We start from the raw sequence: 26,037 nt of genomic DNA, 5'->3' as shown, positions 1-26,037 counted from the left end.
GTGATCAGAGAGGTCCAGGGGGGTGACAGAGAGGTTGGAGGGGCAGCAGGCCCTGGAGAAGGTGAGGTCCAGTTGACGGCCAGCTTTGTGGGTAGGAGGGGACGGAGAGAGACAGAAGTCGAAGGAGTGAAGGAGAGGGAGGAATCCAGCAGAGTGGCTGGGGTTGGAGAGATGGATGTTGAAGTCACCCAACAGGACAGTCGGGGTAGACAGAGAGGGGAGGGAGGAGAGTAGATAGTCGAGTTCATCCAGAAAGTGAGTGAGAGGCCCAGGGGGGCGGTACAAAACAATGAGCAGGAGTTGACAGGGAGAGGTTAGTTGGACTGCATGAAATTCAAAGGTAGTGACAGAGAGGGAGGTGAGATCAGAGGGGACAGAAAAGAGTAAGGAGGGAGAGAGGAGAAGACCCGTCCCACCTCCCCGTCCGGTGAGACGCGGGGTATGGGACAGGACGTAGAGAGAGGACAGGGCAGCAGGAGTAACAGTGTTATCAGGGGACAGCCAGGTTTCAGTGAGAGCAAGGAAATCGAGCGAGAGGTGGGAGGCAAAGGCAGAGATGAAATCAGCTTTGTTAGCAGAAGAGTGACAGTTCCAGAGTGCACCAGAGAGTGTGCGGGAGGGGGGGAGAGGCAGAGAAATGAGGTTAGAGGGGTTGGAGGAGCAGTAGCGGAGGGAGGGCAGAGGACGAGGACGGGAGGACAGAACAGGGATGTGAGAGACAGTCATAGCAGGACAAGCAAGACAAAAGGCACAGTAGGAGCAGTGGGGTGGAGGATACAGACCTGACTAGTAGATGGCTTCTTCCAGAGCGCTGGTAGGTTCGGATCTAGTCGAACAGCGTCTCAGCGCAGGCCTCCCCTCGCTGGACTCCCACAGCTAGACTCCCGGCTCTTTTGTTGAGGCTCTTCTGTTGGCTGGCACTTCGTGCTGGCGCTAAAATAAGCTGCTTGAATAAATGTTGTTACCCCTGCTTGGCAAAAGAACCAACTAAACTGTGTGGAAACCAATCAAATAGCAAAATCAACTGCTAATCAATTTAGCCACTCACCTGGTACTAATCACACACAAACTCAGCCAATTCAAACACCACCTTACAAAAATACCACCTATACCACCATGAACAAAGACAAGTGTTACCCAGTTGCTTGTTTTTTTTAAAGGGATGAATTTCATATTTCCTGCATGAGCAAGCCTTGTTTGACCAATGTGGTTTTTTTTTTTGGTTTTTTTTTTGTTTTGTTTTTTTACCTTTATAAAAAAAATACTGCCATTTACTGCAGTGTTAATACATTTCACTGTTTCTGCCTTAAAGAATACAAATCTAGCAGTAATTTGCTGTAAATGCATGGTAAATTCTGCAGAATAGTATTGCAGTATAAGCTTTTTGAAAGTAAATACGTCAGAAAACTATAACCAATTTGAATTGTGCATACTTTTCTAAAGTGTCATTTACTTACAATTTACTATTTTCGATTTATTTGAGATAATTAAGTTGCTTGTACATATTTTAGACGCTGGTTTCTATTGCATTAAAAAAAAAAAAAAAATGTTTGACGTTTCCGACGAAAATATTTAACTTTTGGGAGTCGTGAACCAAATTACAATCACAATTGCTCCCTCTACTTGTATGACGACGCCACAACCTGAGGCATCTTTCAGGCTGGCGTTCCTATCACGCACTCATGACCTGATCATTCACTCTGGGTCTGTTTTTCCATTGGTCAATGCAGAATTAGGACCAAAGTGATTGGCCCCGCAGCTGGGTTCACGTGGAACCTGTTTGTGGTAGAAAGCCACTTCACACAGAGTAGTTCATTTATTAAAACAATGGAATTGCAAAGTGAAGTCGTGCTGTAAGAACGGTTGTATGGCTGCAGTAATAAACAAAGCAACTCTTAAATCGTGGAAATAAGTGAAACGCACACCGGAACAACCCGATAAGTTAATAATGCACTTTATTTGATTGTTAACGGGCACATGCAATTCTAATACTCCTCTCGAATTTGCGTTTGCCTGCGGTTTTCAAATGAATTGCACCAGGTATGTATATATGCTTTGTGGTTTTTTTTGTCACAGCCTTTTGAAATTGTCAAATACTGTGTTCGTCTCTATTGGGTAATTGCAGAACTTTATTAATGGGTTATTTATACGTAAATTACCGTCGGTAAATAAAAACAGAAATAACAAAGACACAGTATAACAGTGTGACGACTTCAGGTCCACACTGTAAAATTTAAACAAAGTTGTAGTTTCAAACCAAGACTCTTGTGCATTGGAAATCTCACATTGTGTACGGTACCGTGTGCTACAGAAACTAGGTATTCTCCACACAACAACGTTATGGCGGGCTCTTTGTACAGATTACATATAAAGCAGCACGAAGTTGTTATTTCGTGCAATATAGTTTTAGCATGTGCAAGCAATTAACTTTGCTTTTGTACTGGTTCGTTTTCAGAACGATAGGGGGAGGAGAGCTTTTGCTCCGAACAGCTGTTAAAACCAGGAAGAGAACGCGCCGAAAGACTGGACCAAAAACGAATTTCTTGACAAGACTCAAGAGTCTTGTTCTACAGAAGTTACAAATAGACTCGGCTAGGTAACGTTGTTGTGTGTTTTCTTTGACAATAACATGTTGGATTGTACCGGTATTTTATATTTTATTTTTTTTGTAAGATGCTGGCGTTGGTAAATAGTATATATTTTCATATCCTCCTTGCTTGAAAGTCTTTCAGGAACCCAGTGCTAACAATTTCCTGGACAACATAGTTTTTTTTAGGTCCCCTAATTGAGAAATTAAAAGCTTTAGAAATTACGCACAATATTTTTTTGCACAGTCTTCCACGGTTCCATTAAAATAAATGACAAACTACTGAAATTACCAATTGATAAAATCGATTTAAAAAACTGTTTTAAAGTTGCACTCCTTTTCCAGTGTTTTTTTTTTTTTTTTTTTAAAGTTATGGTAAGGCCACGAAGTAGTGGTAAAGCCTTATTTGAGGTCAGTTAATGTCGACAGATAGATGGTCTGTGTGTGTGTGTGTGTGTGTGTGTGTGTGTTTGATTTAGCTTTTATTAACCAAATGTGTATTCCTGTATGATATGGTGAAGTCTAGGTTAGGTGTAGTAGTACAGTGACGTGTCTGAATTGCTGACTTGGTGTTTTAATCAATATAAAATGTCAGTGTATCTTGGTAGAAGCACCTGGTTGTTCCAAAAATAACTTGGTCAGAAAGTGGTGGCTGGATGGGTGATTTAGAAATGTACTCATCAGCCCTTTGCCTGTTCATATATTGAAAGTTAAACAAATTACGTTTTTTTAATGTTAGTGGTGGTTCTGGAACAGTAGTATTCATGGTGCAGCAAGCATCAAAACTGTAACCAGCCTTCAAGAGCACAGTATGTTTTGAAAAGGATTTCCCTGGTGAACAAGCATAGCAGTGACATGACAACCTGAATGTTTGCACTTTCCAAATGTCAAGAGTCTAATTGAACTTCACTTAAATATCAACTGACTGCTGTGATCTGAATCAGATAGGCCTATGTGTTGTGTCCAGTTTAGCATTTTGTCATTATCAACAATTATTTCTTTTTTTTCCTTTTGTTTTTAATTTCTCTTGAAATTGTTTTTCAGAGGGGTGCCCCCTCTAGAAATCCACATTGAGCACATGGGGGGGGGGGGGGTATAGTTTAGAGTTTAACAACATATACATGTTTAAACTTTTAGAATGTTGCTCAAACTTTTAATTGCTGTCAAATAGATGTATAAATAGTGTATTGAATGTTTTTTAAATACTTTTCCCACATCTTAATGTAGTGAACATATAGTATATGCAGAATGTATCTAATTTATTTACAGATAACTGTCTTCTGATTGTTTACAGATATGACAAGTTTAAGTGTCAGGTTTTTTTTTTTTTTTTTAAAGTTTCACAAATCAAAAAATCCAGTAAATGGCTTTACTTTTTGGATGGATTTGATGCCTTAGACAGTGGGAAGACACATTCAGCACTGACATTCAACATTTCTTGTCTTGATTACCATTAGATATTTTAAGCATGAACCTCATATGCCTACAGCTCATGTGTTTGGAAACTAAGTTATACATGATGCACCATTGGTAGCAAATTGTAATTTATAATAACGTTTATTTTCCTATTATTTGCAGCATCTTCAGCTTTTTCTCCCATAAGTCTACCTTGCCTGTAGAGCTGGCCATGCCTCTGTACATGGCAAGTGATGACTTCATTTACAAAAGGAGGCCCAAGCGCACGAAGCCCCTGAGGCCTTGCATTCAGTGCTCTAGTGTGGAAGTGAAGCATAAAGAGGCCAGTACCAGCACTGAAGGGGAGTGCAGAGCTAAGAAGCAAGTGTCCTTTGCAGACCACAAGGGGCTGGCGCTGACAATGGTCAAGATCTTTTCAGAGTTTGAAGACCCCATTGAAATCCCGTACAACATCCAGGAGTTGATCGACACGGTGGTGAACTTGTCGGTGGAGAGGGACAGCCTGGTGCTGGATTTCGAGCAGCCCTCTGCAGACTACCTGGCCTTCAGGCAGCGGCTGGAGAATGACCATGTTTGCTTGGAGAACTGCATGCTGAAAGAGAAAACCCTGGTGGGCACAGTGAAAGTCAAGAATCTGGCATTTGAGAAGTCTGTCAAATTGCGGGTCACCTTCAACACTTGGAAGAGCTTCATAGACCACCAGTGCCAGTATGTAAATGACATTTACACAGGCTCTGACAGGGACACTTTCTCCTTCGAGATCGACCTGCCACACAACATACCACCACATGAACGCATAGAATTCGCTCTGTGCTACACAAGCAATGGGAAGGATTTCTGGGACAGCAACCAAGGCCAAAATTACAAGGTGATTCGATCTGTACTAAAAACCTCTCCAGAGAACGGAGTGAACGGTTCTCACGTTAATGGGTTTTCTGACGTAGGTATTCATTTTGACCCCTATGGCAGCCCTAGATGCTCGTATGGTATTTTTCCCGAATGGCCTTGCTATGAAGGCTTTGAAAAAATAGGGCCTTATTACTAACTTGTTTTGTTGAGGGACATATCCATGCTGAAGAGCCATATGATCTACTTGTTTCTCTTTTTATCTGATCTGTGAAACGTTGAAGGTTAAGCACCTAATACTGTTGGGTTTATGAGAACTGACCACAAGGAACTTGCCTAGATGGAGGTGTGTAGTCAGAAATGTATTTGGTTATGGGTCACTTCCACCAATAATATTTAAGCTGTTACAGTAATATTGGACCTTGACCTCTGTCAATTGAATCTTGACACAACCTTTATAACAATTTCAGATGGGGCCTTTTTGCTAGGCCGGTGAAAAGATTAACACAGTGCAATACTACTAAATACCATTGTGGTAGTCTTGGTAACTTGCTTCCTGAAATCTGTGAAGGGAACATTGAAGCCAACATTTTGCTTTGTCACAAGATAGGACACATTTTGACTTGCTTACTCAAGATTAAAAAGTAAGGTTGGCTGTACTGTACCCTTTTGCTGCTATAATTGCAGTAAGCATGCTTGCCATGTAACCACCACGAATGAGGATTGCACTATATTGTAAATGGAAGGTAGATTCCCTGCTGAGTGCATTACATATTTAGGGCTTCCCACAGCCACTTTTTAGTAGTACATGGTATGTTGTGCACAACCATCACCTGTAACCTCCTGCCATTGCACACTTTTGTCAGTCAGGTAATGAAATAAAATTGCATCGGTTAGGCCATTGAATAAGGGGGGAAAAAAGGAGGGAACATTTGTCCAGAAAATCAGCATACCTGCAGTAAGATTTATTTTTAAATACAGTTTCATATACAGGTAGTGCTGCATAAGAAAAGGGAATTGGGTGTTTTGGGTATCGAAAAAGCAGCAGAGTTGAGTGGCAGTCAGAGTGGTTGTTGCTTTTTCATGGGTATATATGATATCATGTCCATAACAATCTAAACCCCTTATTCTAATAGAACTTTTGTCTTACAAGATAGCTCTAATAGGATTTTTATCATCCTGCCCATTCCGCCTTTGATAGCCCTCACTACTAGGTGCTACTGAATGGGACCAAGCAACTAAGCTTTAGCTGTGAAGTGTGTGTGATTTATATAAAATCTCACATACATATACACACAAACTTCAAAGCTAAAGCTTAGTATCTTGGTCTCTATGTATTGTCAGGGATCAAATATTTTACCTTCCGGTTCAGAGGAACCACAAGGCCATTTACTGGGTATAGTGGAAGTGTTTTAAATTTGCATTATTTCTGGAATCCATAAATGGAGCTTGTGGCAAGTATTTATTCTTTGCCATCAGATCCAGATTTTTTTTTTTTTTTTTTTTGTGTAAACGGTCTATTGAGGTATATGTTTAAATAAGAAAGTGTTTGTGTAACACCGATATCCCTCTATGCGTTTTGGTCAGAGTCCTTATATGTATATAGAAGAAATATGAACTTGTAGCAAGTTATTTCTGGGCATACAAAGGGAATATGTAGGCTAATCCTTTTGTAGACTGTGTGCCTAAAAAAACTGGTATCTCTCTGTATTGTAGACATCTGTCCGTATTGTACTATGGGCCCCCATTCTCTTGCTAAATGAAAAAAGGGATTGTTTGTAAGTTTATTATAATCTTTGAGGGCAAGTGAATATTTTCAAGAAAAATTGGAGATCCCATTTTAAAACAATCATGGCTACTTAAAAAAAAAAATTAAATGTGATCTCTAAACCGAAGAGAATTAGCAGTATTTATTTATGTAATTGCCTTTTTATTGTCATACCCTTTCATTTGAAAGTTGTCAATGTGAGTCGCCACTTTTGTTTTAAATGATTAATAATTGTAAAATGATCACGAGTACAAGGGATTCAAGGTAAATGACGTCAGAATTTTTAATCGTCATTTTTTAAAATTTGAATACCTCCTGCACTTTAAAGTAGAGATTACAGTGTTTGCTAAAGGGCTTGAAAGGTGATCTTCTTTGGCGTTCTTCTATCTACCACACATTATTGCAAAAAGTTTTTTTTAAAACCTGGTTTTAGCTATTTGTACACTGCAGGTGGGGGCACACTGAAAAATATAATGAAATTCACCAAATTGTTCATAATAATGGAAAGGGCACCTAGTTAGTAGGAAATAATGTTTTGGATTGTAAAAAGGTAAATCTGAACTATTTTTGCCAATGTGTGTAATAAAATGAGTTTATACTTTTTCTTTGAAAGTGACTTGTACCATAAACTATGTGCAGCATGGCGTGTTGCAAAGTACAAAATAGATTTATGTACATTTTTTGAGAGAGAAAATAATGGTTTGTTTTATGTTGTGGGAAAAAAATGTAATAAAGATTGTTAAATAATTTTGGCTTCCCTACACCTATTGTGCATGTTTTCAGACAAATATAGTTCTTAATCCTATAGGTAAAGTACACTGCTGACCCAAAGTTCTACATCGGTGAATGGTTCTTTCAATAACAATCGTACTGCATTGCCAAAACAGTCATCTAGTGCTCCTAGCAGCTAATCTCAGAATAGCTTTCTCTTGCACCTGCATCCTTCACATAACATTAATTACTTGACAGTCATTTCAAAGAAAATGTGCTGCATATTTATATATTTGCATGATTAATTCCTTGTTCATTTTGCAGCATGTACTGTATAAAGTCCCGGTTATGGACTATTTGCAATTGAAAGAGTCCCTGAACCTTAACTGAGCTATGCAACAGGGCTTTATCTCATGGAACACATGATCTCCACTTCCATATTTACTCTGATTGCAACTAATCATCCTTGTTCTGGATTGCTGTTATGCATACTTCTGAAATGGAATAATGAGCGAAACCGCTGGATCTGTTCTACATGCTAGTAATTATTTTAATGATGCTGCTTAGTTTAGAGTATTCATGAATTATTTATGCTACATGTGCTGGACAGTGTCATATGATGCATGTAAATGGGACCTGGAATTGAATGCCTGGGTCAGTCCCATTAATTTATTGTGAGACCCTGGGGGTCAATTTGGCATAGCTTGTTGTCTTTTCTAAACCAATGAAGAACGAATGATTAATCAATCTCTTAATGATGTTCATTCTTCTCAATACCACATTAGGATTCCCAACGCAGTGTAGGCCTCGAGTTATTTGGGGCAGTAGTAGAAATCTAATTCCCCTTGCCCTTCCACTGTGAATTAATTTCACCAGCACCCAGACAAGTCTGTCAGCAACTAATTTCGAGAGAACCTCTCTTACAATTGTGATGATATTTAGAATGAGTAGAACTTGTTTTGGAGTACAGTGAACCATATTTCCAAGAGACCATGGCCCAGATATTGGAAAGGTCTGCGCACCGCTCAGAGGGTTCTGCCTTCGCAAATGGCTGTTATGCACGAATGCACAAAATGTACCATATTTGAAACTTCTTTTTGCATGCCACAATCCATTTTGTGCTGTTCACAAATATAATGTATGCATAGCGCAATTTGGCGGGAGAGGCTGACAATTTGTGAGATCCTGCCATGTTCAAAACTGCGGCAAGCACAAAATCAGTTTTGCGAGGCACAAAATAACGCTTTAAAAAAGCATGTCTTAATTCCGCGCACATCACTCCAGCACTCGCCCAATCACTGAAGTGAAATGGAGGCGCTGTCTGAGGTAATACAACAATGGAAAACACCCAGCGTTCATACAAGGTTCCGTTCACATCTATGTAACGGTAATGATTATATTCAAAAGAGCGATTGTGATAGCAGCATCACTAGTGTTAATACATGTTTAAAAAATAAACAGGGAAGCTGCAATCATGATCGTTCTGAAAGAAAACGAATCACTTTCCCAAGCACGCTTTCTTGGTGCTGAAAGAATAACTCCCCAAACACAATCAAGCGTATAGCGCGGTATCATAGTACATACCGTCGGTATGTAACATAGACCGAGCCAGCAGATACTAAACAACTACCTGTATAATGCAGGAAAGATTTATTTTGATAGACACATACAGCAGTATATCGACCCTAGATCGATCAAGCAGCAGTTTGCACCTCCTTACCTTGCATTCACATAGATTTCAATATCAAGGACACTGCTATTGCAGTAGTAGGCTAGGCTACTGATTACTGTATTGGTAAATTTTGTTGTCGTTTTGAATGTAAAGTTAATGTACGAAAGGTGCTCCTTTCTTATTCCACTGCCCGTTCAGCCCGTTTTATTTAAGTTGAATTAATTGCCCCCCAGGTTTGTCAAGCAAGTTATATATATCCAGGGCGACTTACAATTCTTACAAAAAAACACATTACAAAAATCAGAGCAGCGGGATCACGGCTAATTGAGGGGTTGCAGTCACATGACCCCAGCGCCATATTGGCAGGCAGAACAGCAATGGCGGCAAATACAAATTACATAGATTCCACACACTAACAACGAACACACTTGTCACCCCCAAAATAAGGAGTTAATAAGATACAACGAGAAATGTCAAATTCTTGGTTATGTGACCCTTACTGTGCACCTCCGGTGCTGTTTACAGCAATAAAAGAGCCAAAAAGTCCCTGACCTCGATTTCAGCCACATCTGGCTGTAAATCCCTCACCCTACACAACTTGAAAGATGAAATTGTACAAAAGTACTGACAGCTATAGATACTTCACATCTGGGTGGGTGAACAACCCGATCGCGTGGCACTTAGAGCGGAAGAAATTCTTTGTAATCAAGGCTGAGGTAGGAAAGGTTACTGTTTGGGACACGATTCGATCGCGACCACCACAACAGGACAAAACACAAATTTTGCTCTTTTCATGGCGGGGGGGGTATTAATCAATACGTTACTTAAAATTAAAAACATTTAAATACAAATGTAAGGCCGTGGGTATATTACTTTCAGTATAAAGATGAACACAGACAACTCCAGAGATAATGCACAGTTGTTACATTTACTCGTTTCTTTTCAGAATGTAAATACAGATACAGTTTAGCACATAGCCTACAGATATTCAGCTACGACATAAACTGTGCTTCGAACTGGAAATTAAAGATTAAATACAGCTCCTTGCTCCTTTTCCTAGCTCTCTTCCTACTCGCAAAGGAACATGTATAGTTACAAAAGGAATATGCACGTGACTAAGTAAAATCGTGAAATTTGATTACTACTTTTGCTTTTTATTATTATTATAATTATTATTATTATTATTGTTATTATTTATTTCTTAGCAGATGCTGTTATCCAGGGCGACTTACAGTCGTAAACAAATACATTTCCATTTTTATGAAAAGGAATGGATTTTTTTAAAGGAAATAATAATACTTTTCTGAGTACTGTATATTTACTATTTATTTCCACATATGTCATTGTCTTTCAATACTTACATTATGGATTTTGTTAATGGTAAAATAATATTTTATGCAAGGACTGGGAATCACCAACACGCTTAAGTGTAATCCCGTTTAACTGTATAGCTAAATATTTTTGAAACAATGTGCCGTGTTGGAAAATACAAATTCTGCCAGGGGATTGCGCATCGCTTCGAATATCTTGGCTCATATCTTCTACTTTGGAAAACATGCTTCCAGAAGCACATTAAAGAAAAAAAAAAGTTCACAGTGGCACCACTGTAGGTCATGAAACTTGATGGTGACCTTACAAGGTAAACTGATCATGCTATAATACATACCTCCACCTTGTGATATCCTCTTTATTCTGTATTGTACAAAGTGAAATTAGTGTCACATGAGCCACAGCTTACTCGGCTGCAACTTTTCATCATACAGACAGCAAGTTGGTTGTGAACAAGTAGTTTTGAAGCTTTCTCTTTTATATGTCAAACAAACATATATTTGTCATATTAGGCCAATAAGAAAAGCCTACGCTGAAGAAAGTATGATAAATGAACTGGGTTCATGGCAAAACAGATACAATCACAGCACTCTCAAGAAAGCACGACATAATAAAAGAGGGTTTGTTGTGTTTGTGATTTAAAATGATAAATAACCAGATCTTTTCCCCAAAACTATGGATTTGTATCATGTTCATTTTTAAATGATCACCTCTATCACATATGTTCAGGAAGCAAATTCAATTACACTTTATATACAGACATGCTCAAATTTGTTGGTACCCTTACAGCTCATTGAAGTAATGCTTCATTCCTCCTGAAAAGTGATGAAATGAAAAGCTATTTTATCATGTATACTTGCATGCCTTTGGTATGTCATAGAATAAAGCAAAGAAGCTGTGAAAAGAGATGAATTATTGCTTATTCTACAAAGATATTCTAAAATGGCCTGGACACATTTGTTGGTACCCCTTAGAAAAGATACAAGTGAAACATGGAGGAGGCTTGGTTATGTTTTGGGGCTGCTTTGCTGCGCCTGGCACAGGGTGCCTTGAATCTGTGCAGGGCACAATGAAATCTCAAGACTATCAAGGCATTCTGGAGCGAAACGTACTGCCCAGTGTCAGAAAGCTCTGTCTCAGTCGCAGGTCATGGGTCCTCCAACAGGATAATGACCCAAAACACACAGCTAAAAGCACCCAAGAATGGATAAGAACAAAACATTGGACTATTCTGAAGTGGCCTTCTATGAGTCCTGATCGGAATCCTATCAAACATCTATGGAAAGAGCTGAAACTTGCAGTCTGGAGAAGGTACCCATCAAACCTGAGACAGCTGGAGCAGTTTGCTCAGGAAGAGTGGGCCAAACTACCTGTTAACAGGTGCAGAAGTCTCATTGAGAGCTACAGAAAACGTTTGATTGCAGTGATTGCCTCTAAAGGTTGTGCAACAAAATATTAGGTTAGCGGTCCCATCATTTTTGTCCATGCCATTTTCATTTGTTTTATTATTTACAATATTATGTTGAATAAAAAATCAAAAGCAAAGTCTGATTTCTATTAAATATGGAATAAACAATGGTGGATGCCAATTACTTTTGTCAGTTTCAAGTTATTTCAGAGAAAATTGTGCATTCTTCGTTTTTTGTAGAGGGGTACCAACAAATTTGAGCACGTTTGTGTGTGTGTGTGTATATATATATATATATATATATATATATATATATATATATATATATCTATAATGAATATAGGGATTTATATCGAAACCTGACACATTCTTCACTTATCACCAGAATTATCTGTGTCTTTCTTTTTTCTTTATGCAATGTAGCATCCTTTCTAAAAATGTTAATAGTAGAAGCATAGCAAAGTGTAGTAAAACATAATGAAAACATGATAAGGCATAAACAGTGTAAAGCATATTTAAAAACAAACAAACAAAAAAAAAACTTACTGTGCAAATTTACTGTGGTAAACATTTAAAAGGGATGTTTTCAAGACATCTATCAATTTTGGTCTGTACATTTAAAATAAGATTGTTCAATATAGAGCAGCAGTCAGGACCAGGTCTGAGATGAAGTTAACGCACATAATTCATTTAAAAGCTTGTTAGAGTGTTGTATCTCATCCTGCCCTCTCTGCCTCTCTGTTCGCTCCTGTATTTATCTTCTTTTAGAACCTCAGCTACAAACGTACATCTTTAAGTCTTACTGGAAATGTAATTGTAACTTAACAATGCATCTCACTGTAACCAAATTAAGGCTCAATAAAGACACACAAATCACTAAAACATTGGAAACTTCTCTATTAAAGTTGGTAAAGACTTGTCTAAAATTAGACAAATTTAACAATTATTTTGGATATACATCTAGTTTGCAATAAATATGCTAAACTAAATAATTAAACTAGATCCAAATGAAAGTCTTTCCAACCACAGCCAGACAAACTATATAAAGATAAAGCCATTGGGGCTTTTATTTAATCGAAAGCAAAGAGACAGAAAAAAGGCAAAAACAATTCATATTTTTTTAATTTAGAAAAGCAGATTCAAAGTAAAAAAAAAAAAAAATCCATAACTGCTCTCCTCATTATAATCAAAAGATAGATGATCACCAGAAAATTGCTAATAAAATGTATACAATTCCAAATGTTCTCAAATTGAGTTTCTTTAATGCTTCAATTATAGACTTGTACAATTATACCTCAAATTGATGGAAATTACAAACATATAACAACATTTGAGGTATTAGATCATTTCAATGAACAGTTTGATACATATTTTTGGTCTGATCTTAGGGATTCTTTATGCTTTCAGTGAATGCACGGATTTAAATTAATTGTTGTGTTCTATGAAACAAGGCCATAACTCTGCTTTCTATGCCAGGTAAATAGCTTTATTTTTGAATAATCGGCTACCAATTACTTTATTATGTTCTGATTATAAGTTGTTAGCCTGCATTTACGCAAATAAATTAAAATAATGGCACCGCTAAAGTTATCAGTGAATCCCAATCAGTTTTTATTAAAGGTATTCATAATCATAATCACATATGTTTATTATTAGACATTAGATACAGTGGTTTTATTCTTTATCTTTAAAGCCTTTGACACATTGGAACATCCATTTGTATTCAGAGCCTTAAATCCTTTGGGTTGGTGAAAAATTAAAAAATACAATTAAACTAATGTGGTCCACTGTGTGGTCCAGTGGTTAAAGAAAAGGGCTTGTAACCAGGAGGTCCCCGGTTCAAATCCCACCTCAGCCACTGACTCATTGTGTGACCCTGAGCAAGTCACTTAACCTCCTTGTGCTCCGTCTTTCGGGTGAGACGTAATTGTAAGTGACTCAGCAGCTGATGCATAGTTCACACACCCTAGTCTCTGTAAGTCGCCTTGGATAAAGGCGTCTGCTAAATAAACAAATAATAATACACAATACGCGTATCAATGCCCGTGAAGCAGCTTCTTACGGACACTTCCATCCAAGCTTCTCTGAACTGAACCGTTGGCCCAAATGTGGATTAGAGCAAATGTTACCTCATCCCTGCAGCAATCTGGCTCATGGTGTGTCTCAATCAACAAAAATATGGCAAAACAGAATAAACAGAAATATTCCTTGCGGAAATGAAACCTTCACGCAGGCGTGGCTGTTTGTTATTTTGTCGGCTTACGAACAGCCGTCATGCATTTGGTCTTTCTCAACCCGGGTCAAAGCGTGTTGGCCCACATTCTGAGGTGGGTCGCTGTGACCCAGGCCAACCCGGGTACGTGGTTTCACACTACGCGGGATTGTGACCCGGCTAGTCAGAAACCGGGTCGGGACCCGGGTAGGAGTGCCAGTGTGAAAGGGGCTTAAGATTCTAAATCTGCCTTTGTAAGATCTGAGAGTAGCGGGCAAACTATTCTCTGACTTATGAGAGGGCGTGAGTAAACCAATTTGGATATATCATTAGTAATTGGTTAACTACAGCCATAGCTGGCTGTTGGGAGCAAATCCCTAAGGGAAGTGACTAGTGAAATGTACTGTTCAAAATTAAGCAGGTTTACATTTACTGTGGCCGACTACTTGTAAAGTGACACACAGGCTTGGTATACGGTGTAATCCCTGATAGCCTGTTGTTCTGTAGATTAGAGGGAGGGTTGAGTTTATTTTAGTTTCCTTTCTTTCTTGTAGAGAAATGCCCCGTATTTTAGCTTATTTTATGTATTGATTTACAATTGCTATAAATACATATTTACTACTTACTTGGTAATTAAATACCTGTACTGTGTTAGCGGGTGATAACCCACCCAGTAAACTACTTGTCTTGCCTTTTTGGTAAAACTAGTAAGGTTGGCAGGGATGGGGTTAAATCTATCCCTGCCAGCAATCACAGGTGTGGCTGTGTTTTGAAGTCTGTAGTGAAGTTGAATGTCCAGCCTACAGTCGCTTATTGTATTGTTTTGTTTAAACCATTTATTTTGGCCCTTGTGCCTGTTTATTTGTTCCTGTTTTTGTGTAATAAACTCTATCTGGGTCTCTTTCCTGCCTGTAACAGCTTGGGCAGTGACGTTACCCTGTCACACTATCCTATAATGATTTTCTATGCAAATTCAAACTGTCAATTACGAACAAGGAGTATATCAAACTTATTAAAGCCCTATTGTAACAGGGCGAGGTGCCCTGTACATTCATTTGTTTATTTATTTTCAGAACGAGGGTTCCCCCTCTGCCCCTGTGTTATTTTGTGTTTGTTTATTTTGATGATTTATTGTATATATGACGGCGAGCGCCATATGTTTTGTTATTGTTTGGGATTTTGACAGCGTAGCCGATTTATTTAGTAGCGTGGATGGGAAACCCCATCCACAGTAGTAATTAATAAACTCGTGCAGATTGTGGCCGAGGGGTAATAGAATAATTAATTGCAAGTTGGTTAAACCCCTCGGCCACGATATAAAAAGGCTGCAGCTCTCTAGCTCCGGGTGGGTGTTAAAGGGGAGAGAGCGAGCAGAGAGACGGAGAGCGAGAAACTTGATTTCAGTGATCAGTGAAGGCTATTGCCCAGCCTGATTGCGTTATTTTTGTGTTCGTGATTTGTTTATGTTTAAACCTTTTATTTCGCTCTGTGAGCAAAGTCTTTTTGTTTAAATATTTATTTTATTTTTGTTTTGCAAATAAAAACGGCAGCCAGCCGATTGTTTCTTTTGAACTGCAGTACTTGCCCTGGTGTCAGTTTATTTTTCCCTTCCTGCTTCTGCCGTGACGTCAGACCACTAGTCACCCTGTCACACCTATCCAATGCTTTAGTCTTTCTCATTTGAGGTTCACTTCAGTATTATAAAGTTAATCCTACTTACCACATCTTATTGATTAATGGCTTACACTTTCTGAATCTTTAGAAGACATATTTTATTCCTGCCCTTATACAATTGGAATTCATACTTGGCTGTCTTTAAAAATGCCATAATTGCCAAATTTGTTGCATGATGGCATTATACGGTATTTGAATGCAACCCGTAACACTTTATTTATTGTGAATCTTTTTATTTTGTTAGCAGCATTTTTTAAGGTGGTGCTACACTGGAACCGGCTCGCCCCATACCGGGGGCAGAGCACCTATACTCCAGCAAACAGGGCTGAGGACCCAGACTCATCACTGCCTGGGCCGCCTGCATCGCCAACCAGGAATGTCAGCCAGCAGCCTCCCGGGTCCGGACCTCTTAACAATATAACTCGCTGCCACTGCTTTTCACAGACGACACAGACGGCTGTCCTGCCATTTCCGGGACTCAGAACACCTCCTCAGGGACGAGAAGAACTAAGGGGTGAGGGGGTTGTGTAACAGAGAGCGCAGACTAAATCTTTGCAGCCCGTTTGTGTTGCGTTGCAGAGCTGTCAGAACGCACCATGTGAGTGAACACCTGACTCCCCCATAGAAGTGTATGGATACAACTTTGCACCAGAGTTGACCCCACTAATCAATAACTACAGGAAGCGTTTGGTTGCAGTTATTGCTGCTAAAGGTGGCGTAACCAGTTATTGAGTCTAAGGGGGGCGATTACTTTTTCACACAGGGGCATTGGGTGTTGCATAACTTTCTACAATAAATAAATGAAATATGTATCAAATTTTTGTGTTATTTGTTCACTCAGGGTCCCTTTTATCTAATATTAGGCTTTGGTTGAAGATCTGATAACATTCAGTGTCAAAAATATGCAAAAATGCAGAAAATCAGACAGGGGCAAATACTTTTTCATGGCACTGTACATAGGAGTTGGATTCACATTTGAAAAAAGCACTTACAGAAAACTACAACAAGGAAATGGTTACAGAACAGTATCAAAGAAATATGGAATACCAAAATCAACAATAAAGAACAAATTAAACTAAAACGCTTGAAAGAGGCAGATGTCCAAAGAAAATTACTGGTACAGCAAAAGCCACTGAACACAGAAGAGGTAGGCATGTAGACCTCACTGCAAACCACTTTTTAAGGAAATGGCATTTGCAATCATCAGATCTCAATCCAATCGAAATGCTTTTGACTGATCTGGAAAAAGCAGTAGACAAGCATTGTATACAATCTGTCTGAGCTGAAGGAAATGGGCCCAGATTTCACCAATAAGATGTAACATGCTGGCTAAGAAAGATCATAAACATCTGAAAGCCATAATAAAAGCAAAAGGAGGACACTCTTAATAAAGAGTATTTGTTAAATTACTAGAAATGGCGTATTTTGGCTTTTTGTTTTATTTAAAAAGTGGTTAACGTTTACTAAATGCTTGTCCTTAATCTGTTACCTTGAATTACCACATAATAAGCATAGACTGCCAACACTTTTGTCTGTCTGTGACTGTGTCCTACATTTATTTTTCAACATATAAGCATGCATTTCAGATCATTTCTCTCAGTTAATGGCCCTTATCTTTGAGGTAGATCTCTTCCTGTTTGTCTTTTTTATACAAAAGAGTAATAAATTAAAATAAAAGATCCAAATAAAAACTTTATAAACGTTTTAAAATAGAACTATGTGTTATTTATTTATTGTAAAGACATAACATAGTTTAATCCCCTGCGCAGTATATTGGTATGGTAAAGCATACATGTTAGTAAAATATAATTCTGAAAAAAAAAAAAAAAATGCCATGCATTCGGTCTGCCAGAATACTAGGGGGGCGTTCTTTAAGTTCTCTCCGTGTCGTGGTGCCCTGGAAGTAGTTGCATCTGTTCCGCGCGTTGTAATTTAAACAGGAAATAAGTAATTGCCCAACTATAAAGAGCGCATTTTAAAATCAAACCGTTTTTAACTGTTAACAAAAATGACAACTGGCAAACAAACGACAGTTAACGGTAAAGTAAAGTGGAATGTAATTTCAGTATTTGCTGTCATCGAGGACTGAGACGTAAATGTTGTTTCTGTGAGAGATGCGCAGGACGAAAAACTTGGAAGCACACATTGACTGAGGCAGCTGGGAATATAGCGCGAATGTGTCAGTCCCAGTCATCGGATGCACGGTCCAGTGTTTGAAACGATTTTTTAAAAAAATATATATTCTTGACAATACAATAGTATTGTTATTGTAATCGAGACAGACTATTTATTTATATCTGGTGCTGTATCAGCACACCGACGAAGCTTTCTTAAGTTTTGAAAATGGAGGATCAAAAGGAGAATATAAAATATCAAGATGAAAACCAACCAAAACATAATGTTCAGGAGAAACGTGACACAGCTGCTCAAGTAAGTGAATTGCTTAATTGTTTTGCCTGTACCAGTGCAGGTTATTATTATTATTATTATTATTATTATTATTATTATTATTATTATTATTATTATTATTATTCAAATAATTACACATATGTATGATAAGTAACAGTACATGCAACATTATGGCGTTCTAGATTTTGGCATAGGGTTTTTTCTCCACACCTTCAGCAGTATAAAGTGTGCAAAAAAAGTATGCCACAGTCAGAGACCCCGTTTCTCAATTTCTAAGGTACACAAAGTTGAGTTACATTATTTAAAACCCTTCTGTGTCTTTAACAATGCTTGTGCCTGTTTAAAAGTCACACAACAAGCCTTCTTTTTTAATACAAATGTTTTGTATTTCAGGATAAACAATGTTGCACACCTGATGAGAAGGAGAAACCCCCCTCTGCTTCCAATAAAAGTGAATTCAGTGATCCTGTTTACAAAGAGATAGCTCTTGCAAATGGCCACATCAACAGGATGAGTAAAATTGAGCTCAGCGCCAAGCTTGCAGAGTTAAAACTTGAAACCAGGTGAGCACAAGGTAGTGATAGAAAGCAGTGTAGTCTTCAAGGCATTTGAGATGTTTGTGAAGCATAATTAGTGTTCCTGGAATCTGTATTGGGTCATTCCATGCTAAATGGGTGATTTCATTCAATGAATTAATTAATTTTATAAAGCATGCCATCCACAAACATTTGGATATTTTAAATGGAATTGATTGAATGATAGCTATAGGTATGAATTTTCATGAATGTCCTAAATTACATGGTCTGATTCTCCAAAATCTATACAACATGCAATTCATTGGTGACAGTGTCAGCGAGGTGTCTTGTTCGACAATATATTTCTGAGCTATTCATGTTATACCTGTCAATCTTGTCTGTCCAAGGTCAGAAACATCCATACAGGGTGTTCCATAAATAAGTCAGGCATCATGTGGGTGTATCTGCTCTGGTGTGAAATGCCTTTAAGCAAAGAAAAACAAACTCCGATCATTTTGATGTGTGTTGCAGATTGTCAACAGGTTGTGGCAGTCCGATTTTAACAGACATCCTTCAGCATAATATATGATATTGCTTTCAATTCCAGACTTTTGGACGACCCTGTAGGCAACCTTGTCTTGTCCATTCCATTCAAATGCAAGACTTTGTTCCAGGTCCATATACATGTAAAGTTCAATGAAATAACTAAGTAACTGAAAAAGTCTTGAAATGGACTTGAAGGCAATTGTTGGCTATACATTGCTACTGCATTTTAATTTATTGAAGGCATTTCAATTTCGTATGCTTCAATGAACCAAAAGCTGACCCATCTAACCCATACAAATTCTTCCTTAGGGGTGTGAAAGATGTGTTAAAGAAGAGGCTCAAAAGTTATTACAAGAAGCAGAAACTGATGCAGACGGTACAGACTGAGAGCATCAGCAATGACACCTATTACGAGTACATCTGTGTTGTGGATTTCGAAGCCACGTGCGAGGAAAGCAATCCACCAGGCTACCTCCATGAGATCATTGAGTTCCCTGTGGTCCTCGTCAACACACACACACTGGAGATTGTAGGTGCTGCTGTTAGCATTGTTTTTTGGTAACAAGACCATAGTGCTGCACAAACTGATTATTTGAATTGAGCTTTCGACAGAAATCAGGCGGGGTGAGGGTCATTGGTGGTGATCGGTCTAATTTACCATTCAAAGTGATACACGTGAAGAAACGGCTGCGTGGATGTGTGGCGATTGCTGGTTTTATTACTCTGGAGAACAGCAATCCACACAAATCTAATCGGTTGTTTCTTCATTTGTTTAACTTGGAATTGTACCCCGATCAATACCAATCACGCTCACTGAATAATCAAGTCATCGGTTTGTGAAGCTCAATAAGACAAGATGATAATGTTTCAATAAATGTAGAGAATTTAACCTGGATGTTTATTCCAACTGAAGGGTTGGGGCAATTACCTAATTTGACCAGTAGTTGTTCTATTAGACATACTGGTAGATATTTTAAAATCATGTGGGACTATTGTGGATGCTCCAATTACTGAAAACTTATAATTTGTAAAATGTTATTATGTATTTTGTGAACAGGAAGATTCATTTCAGCAATATGTGAAGCCAGAAGTTAACAGCCAGCTTTCTGATTTCTGTGTCCAACTTACTGGAATCACACAGGTAATTTTGCAATTTGTTTCCGAGCTACAGCAAGTTGTATTATCAGTGTTGGGAAAGAACACAGTACATGTAGTGCAGTACTGTAATCTCATTATATTTTTTCAGAGACTTGTAACTGTAATGGTTCATTTTTCAGATAGTTACTTTTAGTTACACTTAAAGAAATAATAAATACATTTAAAAAAAGACATATATAATGCATAAGTTGACATCAGAAAGCACTTCAGAAATGCAAGTCAATTACATCATCTTGCTAGAAAATGCCGAAAGAGGAGGGAAGGAGCAGGTTCGATAACTGGAGTTTCAAAGAATATTTTGAGCTGCAGCCTGACCAAACCAAAAAAGAAGTATCTGTGTAAAATGTAAACTGTGCCTGAGAAGCAACTATTTGTAAATGTAAGTATTTAAAACAAATTTCAAAGTAATACGTTACTGTAACTAGTTACATCTTTATTCAAGTAACTTATAACTGTAAAAGATTTCTTTTTAGTAACTTCCCAAACACTAATATCTAGTGTTATTTCTTAAGGGTTATTGCAACATTCAATTTATTTGTACACTAATGAGTGAAATGTAATTTATCATTATTTAACACACATTTAGCAGAATGATTTGGGTTGAATACACATTACAAGACCGCTTTTTTGGTTTCCTTCAGTATAAACTTTAAAACAACTTGGAACTTCTAAAGCTGTCAGGTGAGTTTAGTTTAAATTAACGGATAATTCCTTTATTATTATTTATTTATTTATTTCTTAGCAGACGCCCTTATTCAGGGCGACTTACAATTGTTACAAGATATCGCATTATTTTTACATACAATTACCCATTTATACAGTTGTGTTTTTACTGGAGCAATCTAGGTAAAGTACCTTGCTCAAGGGTACAGCAGCAGTGTCCCCCATCTTGAACCCACGACCCTCCGGTCAAGAGTCCAGAGCCCTAACCACTACTCCACACTGCTGCTCTGACAACAGCGAAATCTAACAAAAGTATAACAATTTGCAATGCTGTTATATCATAAAATTATATGTAGAACTGTAATATTCCAGAATAATAGGTTTTGAAGGCCTTACTTTGCTCCACTGAATTAACTAATAAAGCAGAAGATGTCAAACAGTAGTTAAGTTACACATTTTTTTACACAGTTGTACAAAGAAAAATAACTCAGTTTTGGTTTTTATTTATTACTCTCATAATAGGAAATAGGAAGTTGGGCCAGTGTTTGGAAAGCGTGAAGCATTTCGAATGACATAGCTGCATCTTTATCCCCCGATTCTGACTAGCTTGTCAGATCTGAAGCAGCACTTTACTTGAATATTCAGCTAGTTTCTCTGCACTACAGAAAATAATATTACTCTGTACTCCATACTGCTGTTTTCACATGGCACTACTAAAGTCTTCTCTTGTTGATCAACCAATGAGCACTGACACAGCGAAATGGGCAGAGATTTGTGACGCATGCCAAAATGAAAGCTCTGCCAATCAACATGCATGTGATTATAGTGACACTGTTGGCCAATAGAGGCTAACAAACAGAAGCAGCATGAGCTGCACTGAATGAAAGCTAGATAGCGGGTTAAGGTAATGGTTGATTAAGAGAGGAGTTACTGGGGGGCTGCTGTGGCCGCACAAAATCCTGCTGGTGGCTGCATTTGAGAAGCATTGTCCTAGCCCATAGAAAAACCAGAAGTAAGCACTCAGTCATACATCTTTTTTGTGTGGTCACAGGCCTTCTCGCTAAAATCATTGATCTTCAAACAAGAGGGGATTATTTGTTTGCTTTAAAATATATATATATATATATATATATATATATATATATATATATATATATATATATATATATATGTTTGTGTGTGTATATGTATGTATATATATATATATATATATATATAATATATATATATATATATGTATATATATAATCAAGGTCTTTCAACATTTTATAACAAATGGGGGTATCTCAGGGTTCTGTTTACCATGGGCACAACCAAAGTACATAAAGCAATGGTGTCAAACTCCAGTCCTCAAGGGACGCAGGGTCTTCTGGTTTTCATTCCAACTTAAGCTCTCAATTAACCCAATTGATCTAATTATTTGTTCAATTTGATTTTTCATGGTCTTTTACAGTTGATGGTTTTAAAAATGCACTTGATTCAAGGTACACTACCTGTGAAACATTTTGAGGCCTGAAGAGAAGTGTTAAATGTGTCCAGTTAATCAAATAATTAGACCAATTAAGTAACTGAGAGCTTGGGTGGAACGAAAACCAGAAGACCCTGCGGCCCTCCAGAACTGAGTTTGACACCCCTGACATAAAGGCTTCAGTTACAAACAATATAATAAAACTATTTATTTTCAATTAAACAAAATCAGATATGTACGAGTCCACTGCAATGCCTTGCTTACATCTTTTCAAAAAACTCACATTAATGCACATCAATAAAACAACCTGACATCTACTGCCTTGTTCATGGTTCTAACAGCTAATAGATTAATTTACATTTTTTTTCTCAGCACAAAGTTAATTTTATGGAAACTAAACCTTAAAAAACGTTTTAAAATCTTAGTACAGTACTTGTGTTTCTTATTTTTTCAGGAAACTGTTGATAAGGCTGATACCTTTCCTAATGTGCTTCAGAAGGTAGTGGATTGGCTTAAAGAAAAGGAGCTAGGAACAAAGCATAAATATGCAGTGCTGACAGATGGGTAAGTTGAAAAGAGAATGACAGGGGTCTGTCCAAGTTCCTGGAAAACAAAACCTTTATAGCACACTACCTGCAGATTCTAGGAACAGGAGTCTGACTTGTCCCAAGAGTGCAGCAAATCCAGTGTTGGGCATCTGCTCACAGCGTCTCTTGAGAAGTATTGCTCACAAGAGGCCTTACAATGTTTGATCATCTGCAAAATCTGTGTCTCTCAGATTTTCAGCCACAATAGTAGAGCTGGTGTGGCAAACAGGTTGTAGACTCTCAGATAGCATGTGCTTCTGTATCCAAGATTGTACTAGTTTACAAAAGTCTCAAAAGTGAACTATGTCACTTTGAACCAGTGTTGCTCTTATTTGTTGATCGAGTAGGATTACTGGGGTTGGATAATCTATATGTAAGTGTTCAGTGTAAATTATTTCATTTGTGTTAGATCTTAATACCGCTGCCCTAAACTTTGTGAACTCAGTTTCCTGTTTGTGGTAATGTTAAATTGTGTACCAATTTATCATTATTATAGGGCAGGAGCAAGTCTTTATTTTCTTTTGAAATTGTCTAATGTTATCTTAGATCTAACTTATGAAGAGCATAAACATGATTTCATGATTTGTGCGTCATCAGTGATCTTTTGATCTGCTTGTAATTAAGAGGAAAAGCATCTTTTAAAAGCATGCATTACACATTTGTCAAATTGTAGCAGCATAGTTATATATTGTTTAGAATAAAGCCAGTGTCTCTCTGTGTTTAGCATGTTAAGTTTGTTGTATGACCTATTTTTTTTCTTTGCTAAATCTTTTCCTTTTTTGATTTGTATTTTACTTTTTTATGTGTTTTAGATCCTGGGATATGAGTAAGTTCTTAAACATTCAGTGCCATATAAGCCGTATCCGGTATCCTCAGTTTGCCAAGAAATGGATAAATATACGCAAAGCCTACGGGAACTTTTACAAGGTGAGCCTTCTCTGCTACTTTTGTATGCTTTCCTTCATTTACTCATGCCCTAAAATCCTGACCTGAAACCCTGCTTTTCAGTCTTCTCACGTGTTTCATAGCTTAACAACATCTTTTTTTTTTTTTTTTTAATTTGGTTTTGCAAGAATTTTGGAATATATATTTTTTTAAGTTCTCAATAGTGGTTCATTGCATCAGCCTTAGTTTAATTGATCAAAATTGCTGCGGCCCCAACGTGAACTTTTCACCTTTTACTGCAGTCATGAGCAGTATTTCTAGCGTCTGGTGTCTGTGGATGATTTTTATGTGCAAGCATGGAGTTTGGAAGTGTCTACTGTATGTGTCTGATTTTTATATTAAGGGCTTCTGTTTTTCTGTGTTTTTAAAAAAAAAAAAAAAAAAAAAAAAAAAAAAAGTTGGGGTTTTTACTTTCTCTACATTGTCAAAAAAATGGAATTGACCAGTGTGACAGGGTAACGTCACGGCCCAGGCAGGCTACCTGCAGGAAATACAGACCCAGAGACAGAAAGCTGCGGTTTAAGCGTGTATGCACACGATTATTAAACACAGCAAATAGATACAAACAAAACATGGCACAAGGGCCAAAATAAAGGTTTTAAACAAAAGAACAATACTTGTAGGCTGAGCATTAGCCTTAACTACCACATTGCAAAACCATACAAAAATCACAGCACAAACACTCTCCCCCAAACTCCTCCAACAAACAGGATTTTACTTACGTTTTATACTCCACTCCCCAATTAGCACTCAGTTACCAAATTGGGGAATGGCCACACCTGTAATTGCTGGCAGGGACAGATTTAACCCCATCCCTGCCAACCTTGCATTCCCCCACACACTATTTACACCAGCAGGGCTTCTACCCTGTCACAGCCGGTTTTGCCTGAAACAACATGTTTTATCAGTTAAAACCATAAACCGTTTTTCTAATGTAGCAGTGCTGAGAGAGTAATAGGCAACTTTGTGGGAGTTTGTGGGAATAATGCGAATATGCGACCATGTTATCCACAGGTACCCAGAACCCAAACCAAGCTGACGACCATGCTGGGGAACCTTGGGATGAAGTATGATGGCCGGCCTCATTGCGGGCTGGATGACTCGCGGAACATCGCCCGGATCGCCATGCGCATGCTGCAGGACGGCTGCGTGCTACGTGTCAACGAGAGGATGCATGCCGGCCAGCTGATGAGTGTGTCTAGCAAAGCACCTGTAGAGGGTGCTCCTCCGCCACACTGTCCCCATTCCAGGAACTAACAAACCAATTTAGACAAACTGCTTTTCAGGGACAAGACCGTGAGGCCTTAGTGTACATGATGGTTTTTAACAGAATTGACTGAAAGGGAACCTCGTGGCTGGAAAATTGGTGTACTGTCTGATCACCATGTTGGCTGCCTTTTAAACAAATATAGTTGCTTTTAAATTTCCAGTTATCAATTTAAAATAAATTCACGCTCTATATAAGCAGGTAACAAACAAAAAATGTATTTAAGCTTTGCTAAAGTAAGAGCTATTGGTGCTTGAGGTGAGCTTCTTGTTTTGCCTTTTGGAATGTACTTGCGCCCCATAGAAACATGGGTGTTTCTATTATAAGGGTCATTTCTTGTCCTGTCATCCTAACTGGCCCCATTCTACTGCTGTAATTCACTGTTAACATTGTTTTGTGGGTAGACTTTGTCCAGGGAACGTAGGTCCTAATGTTTGCTCTTCTATGTGAAGTTTGATCTTTTAACTCCCACAAACCACACTGGATCTCACTTTGATGACCCAATATCAAGTACTGAACTGTAAAGAAAACAGCCATGTTTCTGAAGTGTTACAGTGTTGGTACATAGCAACCCCACTTTGGAAAGAAATTCATAAAAAAAATTCTCAGATCTTTGCCTTACATAAAAATACATCATTTATTTTTTTGTTGCAAAGATTAGTGCAAGGTAACCATATGTTACATTGCGTCAAATAAACTGGCCTTTACATTGTTCATTGTTCAACATGGTTCAGTTTTTAATTAGAATAAATACTGAGATGAGTTTACATTATTTTTGTTGCCATATGTATTTTTCTCTTACAATATGATATTTATCCAGGATACTGGAAATAAATAAAAATGATCTTTGAATGAA

The 26,037-nt window shown here is 38.0% G+C and overlaps 2 protein-coding genes across 5 annotated transcripts; both read left to right on the top strand.

The window, feature by feature from the left end:
- Positions 1–1,758: 1,758 nt before the first annotated feature.
- LOC117420786 (protein phosphatase 1 regulatory subunit 3B-like) lies at positions 1,759–7,229 on the top strand. 4 transcript variants are annotated; one of them, XM_034034421.3, is made up of 3 exons: positions 1,759–2,040; positions 2,456–2,596; positions 4,166–7,229. In XM_034034421.3, exons 1-3 carry the CDS (start codon positions 2,027–2,029, stop codon positions 5,046–5,048), a joined length of 1,038 nt encoding a protein of 345 aa, XP_033890312.1. In that variant the 5' UTR covers positions 1,759–2,026; the 3' UTR covers positions 5,049–7,229. The 4 variants fall into 4 exon arrangements, with proteins under 4 accessions (XP_033890312.1, XP_033890314.1, XP_058880133.1 ...); XM_034034423.3 differs by lacking the exon at positions 2,456–2,596 and having other exon boundaries at positions 1,762–2,040; XM_059024150.1 differs by lacking the exons at positions 1,759–2,040; positions 2,456–2,596 and adding an exon at positions 2,077–2,115.
- Positions 7,230–17,513: 10,284 nt separating this feature from the next.
- LOC117420810 (3'-5' exoribonuclease 1-like) lies at positions 17,514–26,037 on the top strand. The gene is made up of 7 exons (XM_034034459.3): positions 17,514–18,053; positions 18,426–18,595; positions 19,403–19,622; positions 20,151–20,234; positions 22,837–22,946; positions 23,782–23,896; positions 24,929–26,037. Exons 1-7 carry the CDS (start codon positions 17,967–17,969, stop codon positions 25,169–25,171), a joined length of 1,029 nt encoding a protein of 342 aa, XP_033890350.1. The 5' UTR covers positions 17,514–17,966; the 3' UTR covers positions 25,172–26,037.

The sequence above is a fragment of the Acipenser ruthenus genome, chromosome 1, assembly GCF_902713425.1.
Source record: "Acipenser ruthenus chromosome 1, fAciRut3.2 maternal haplotype, whole genome shotgun sequence".
Classification (NCBI taxonomy): domain Eukaryota; kingdom Metazoa; phylum Chordata; class Actinopteri; order Acipenseriformes; family Acipenseridae; genus Acipenser; species Acipenser ruthenus.
Note: the sequence above shows the minus strand (reverse complement) of the source record. Positions and strands in the feature narration are given on the sequence as shown.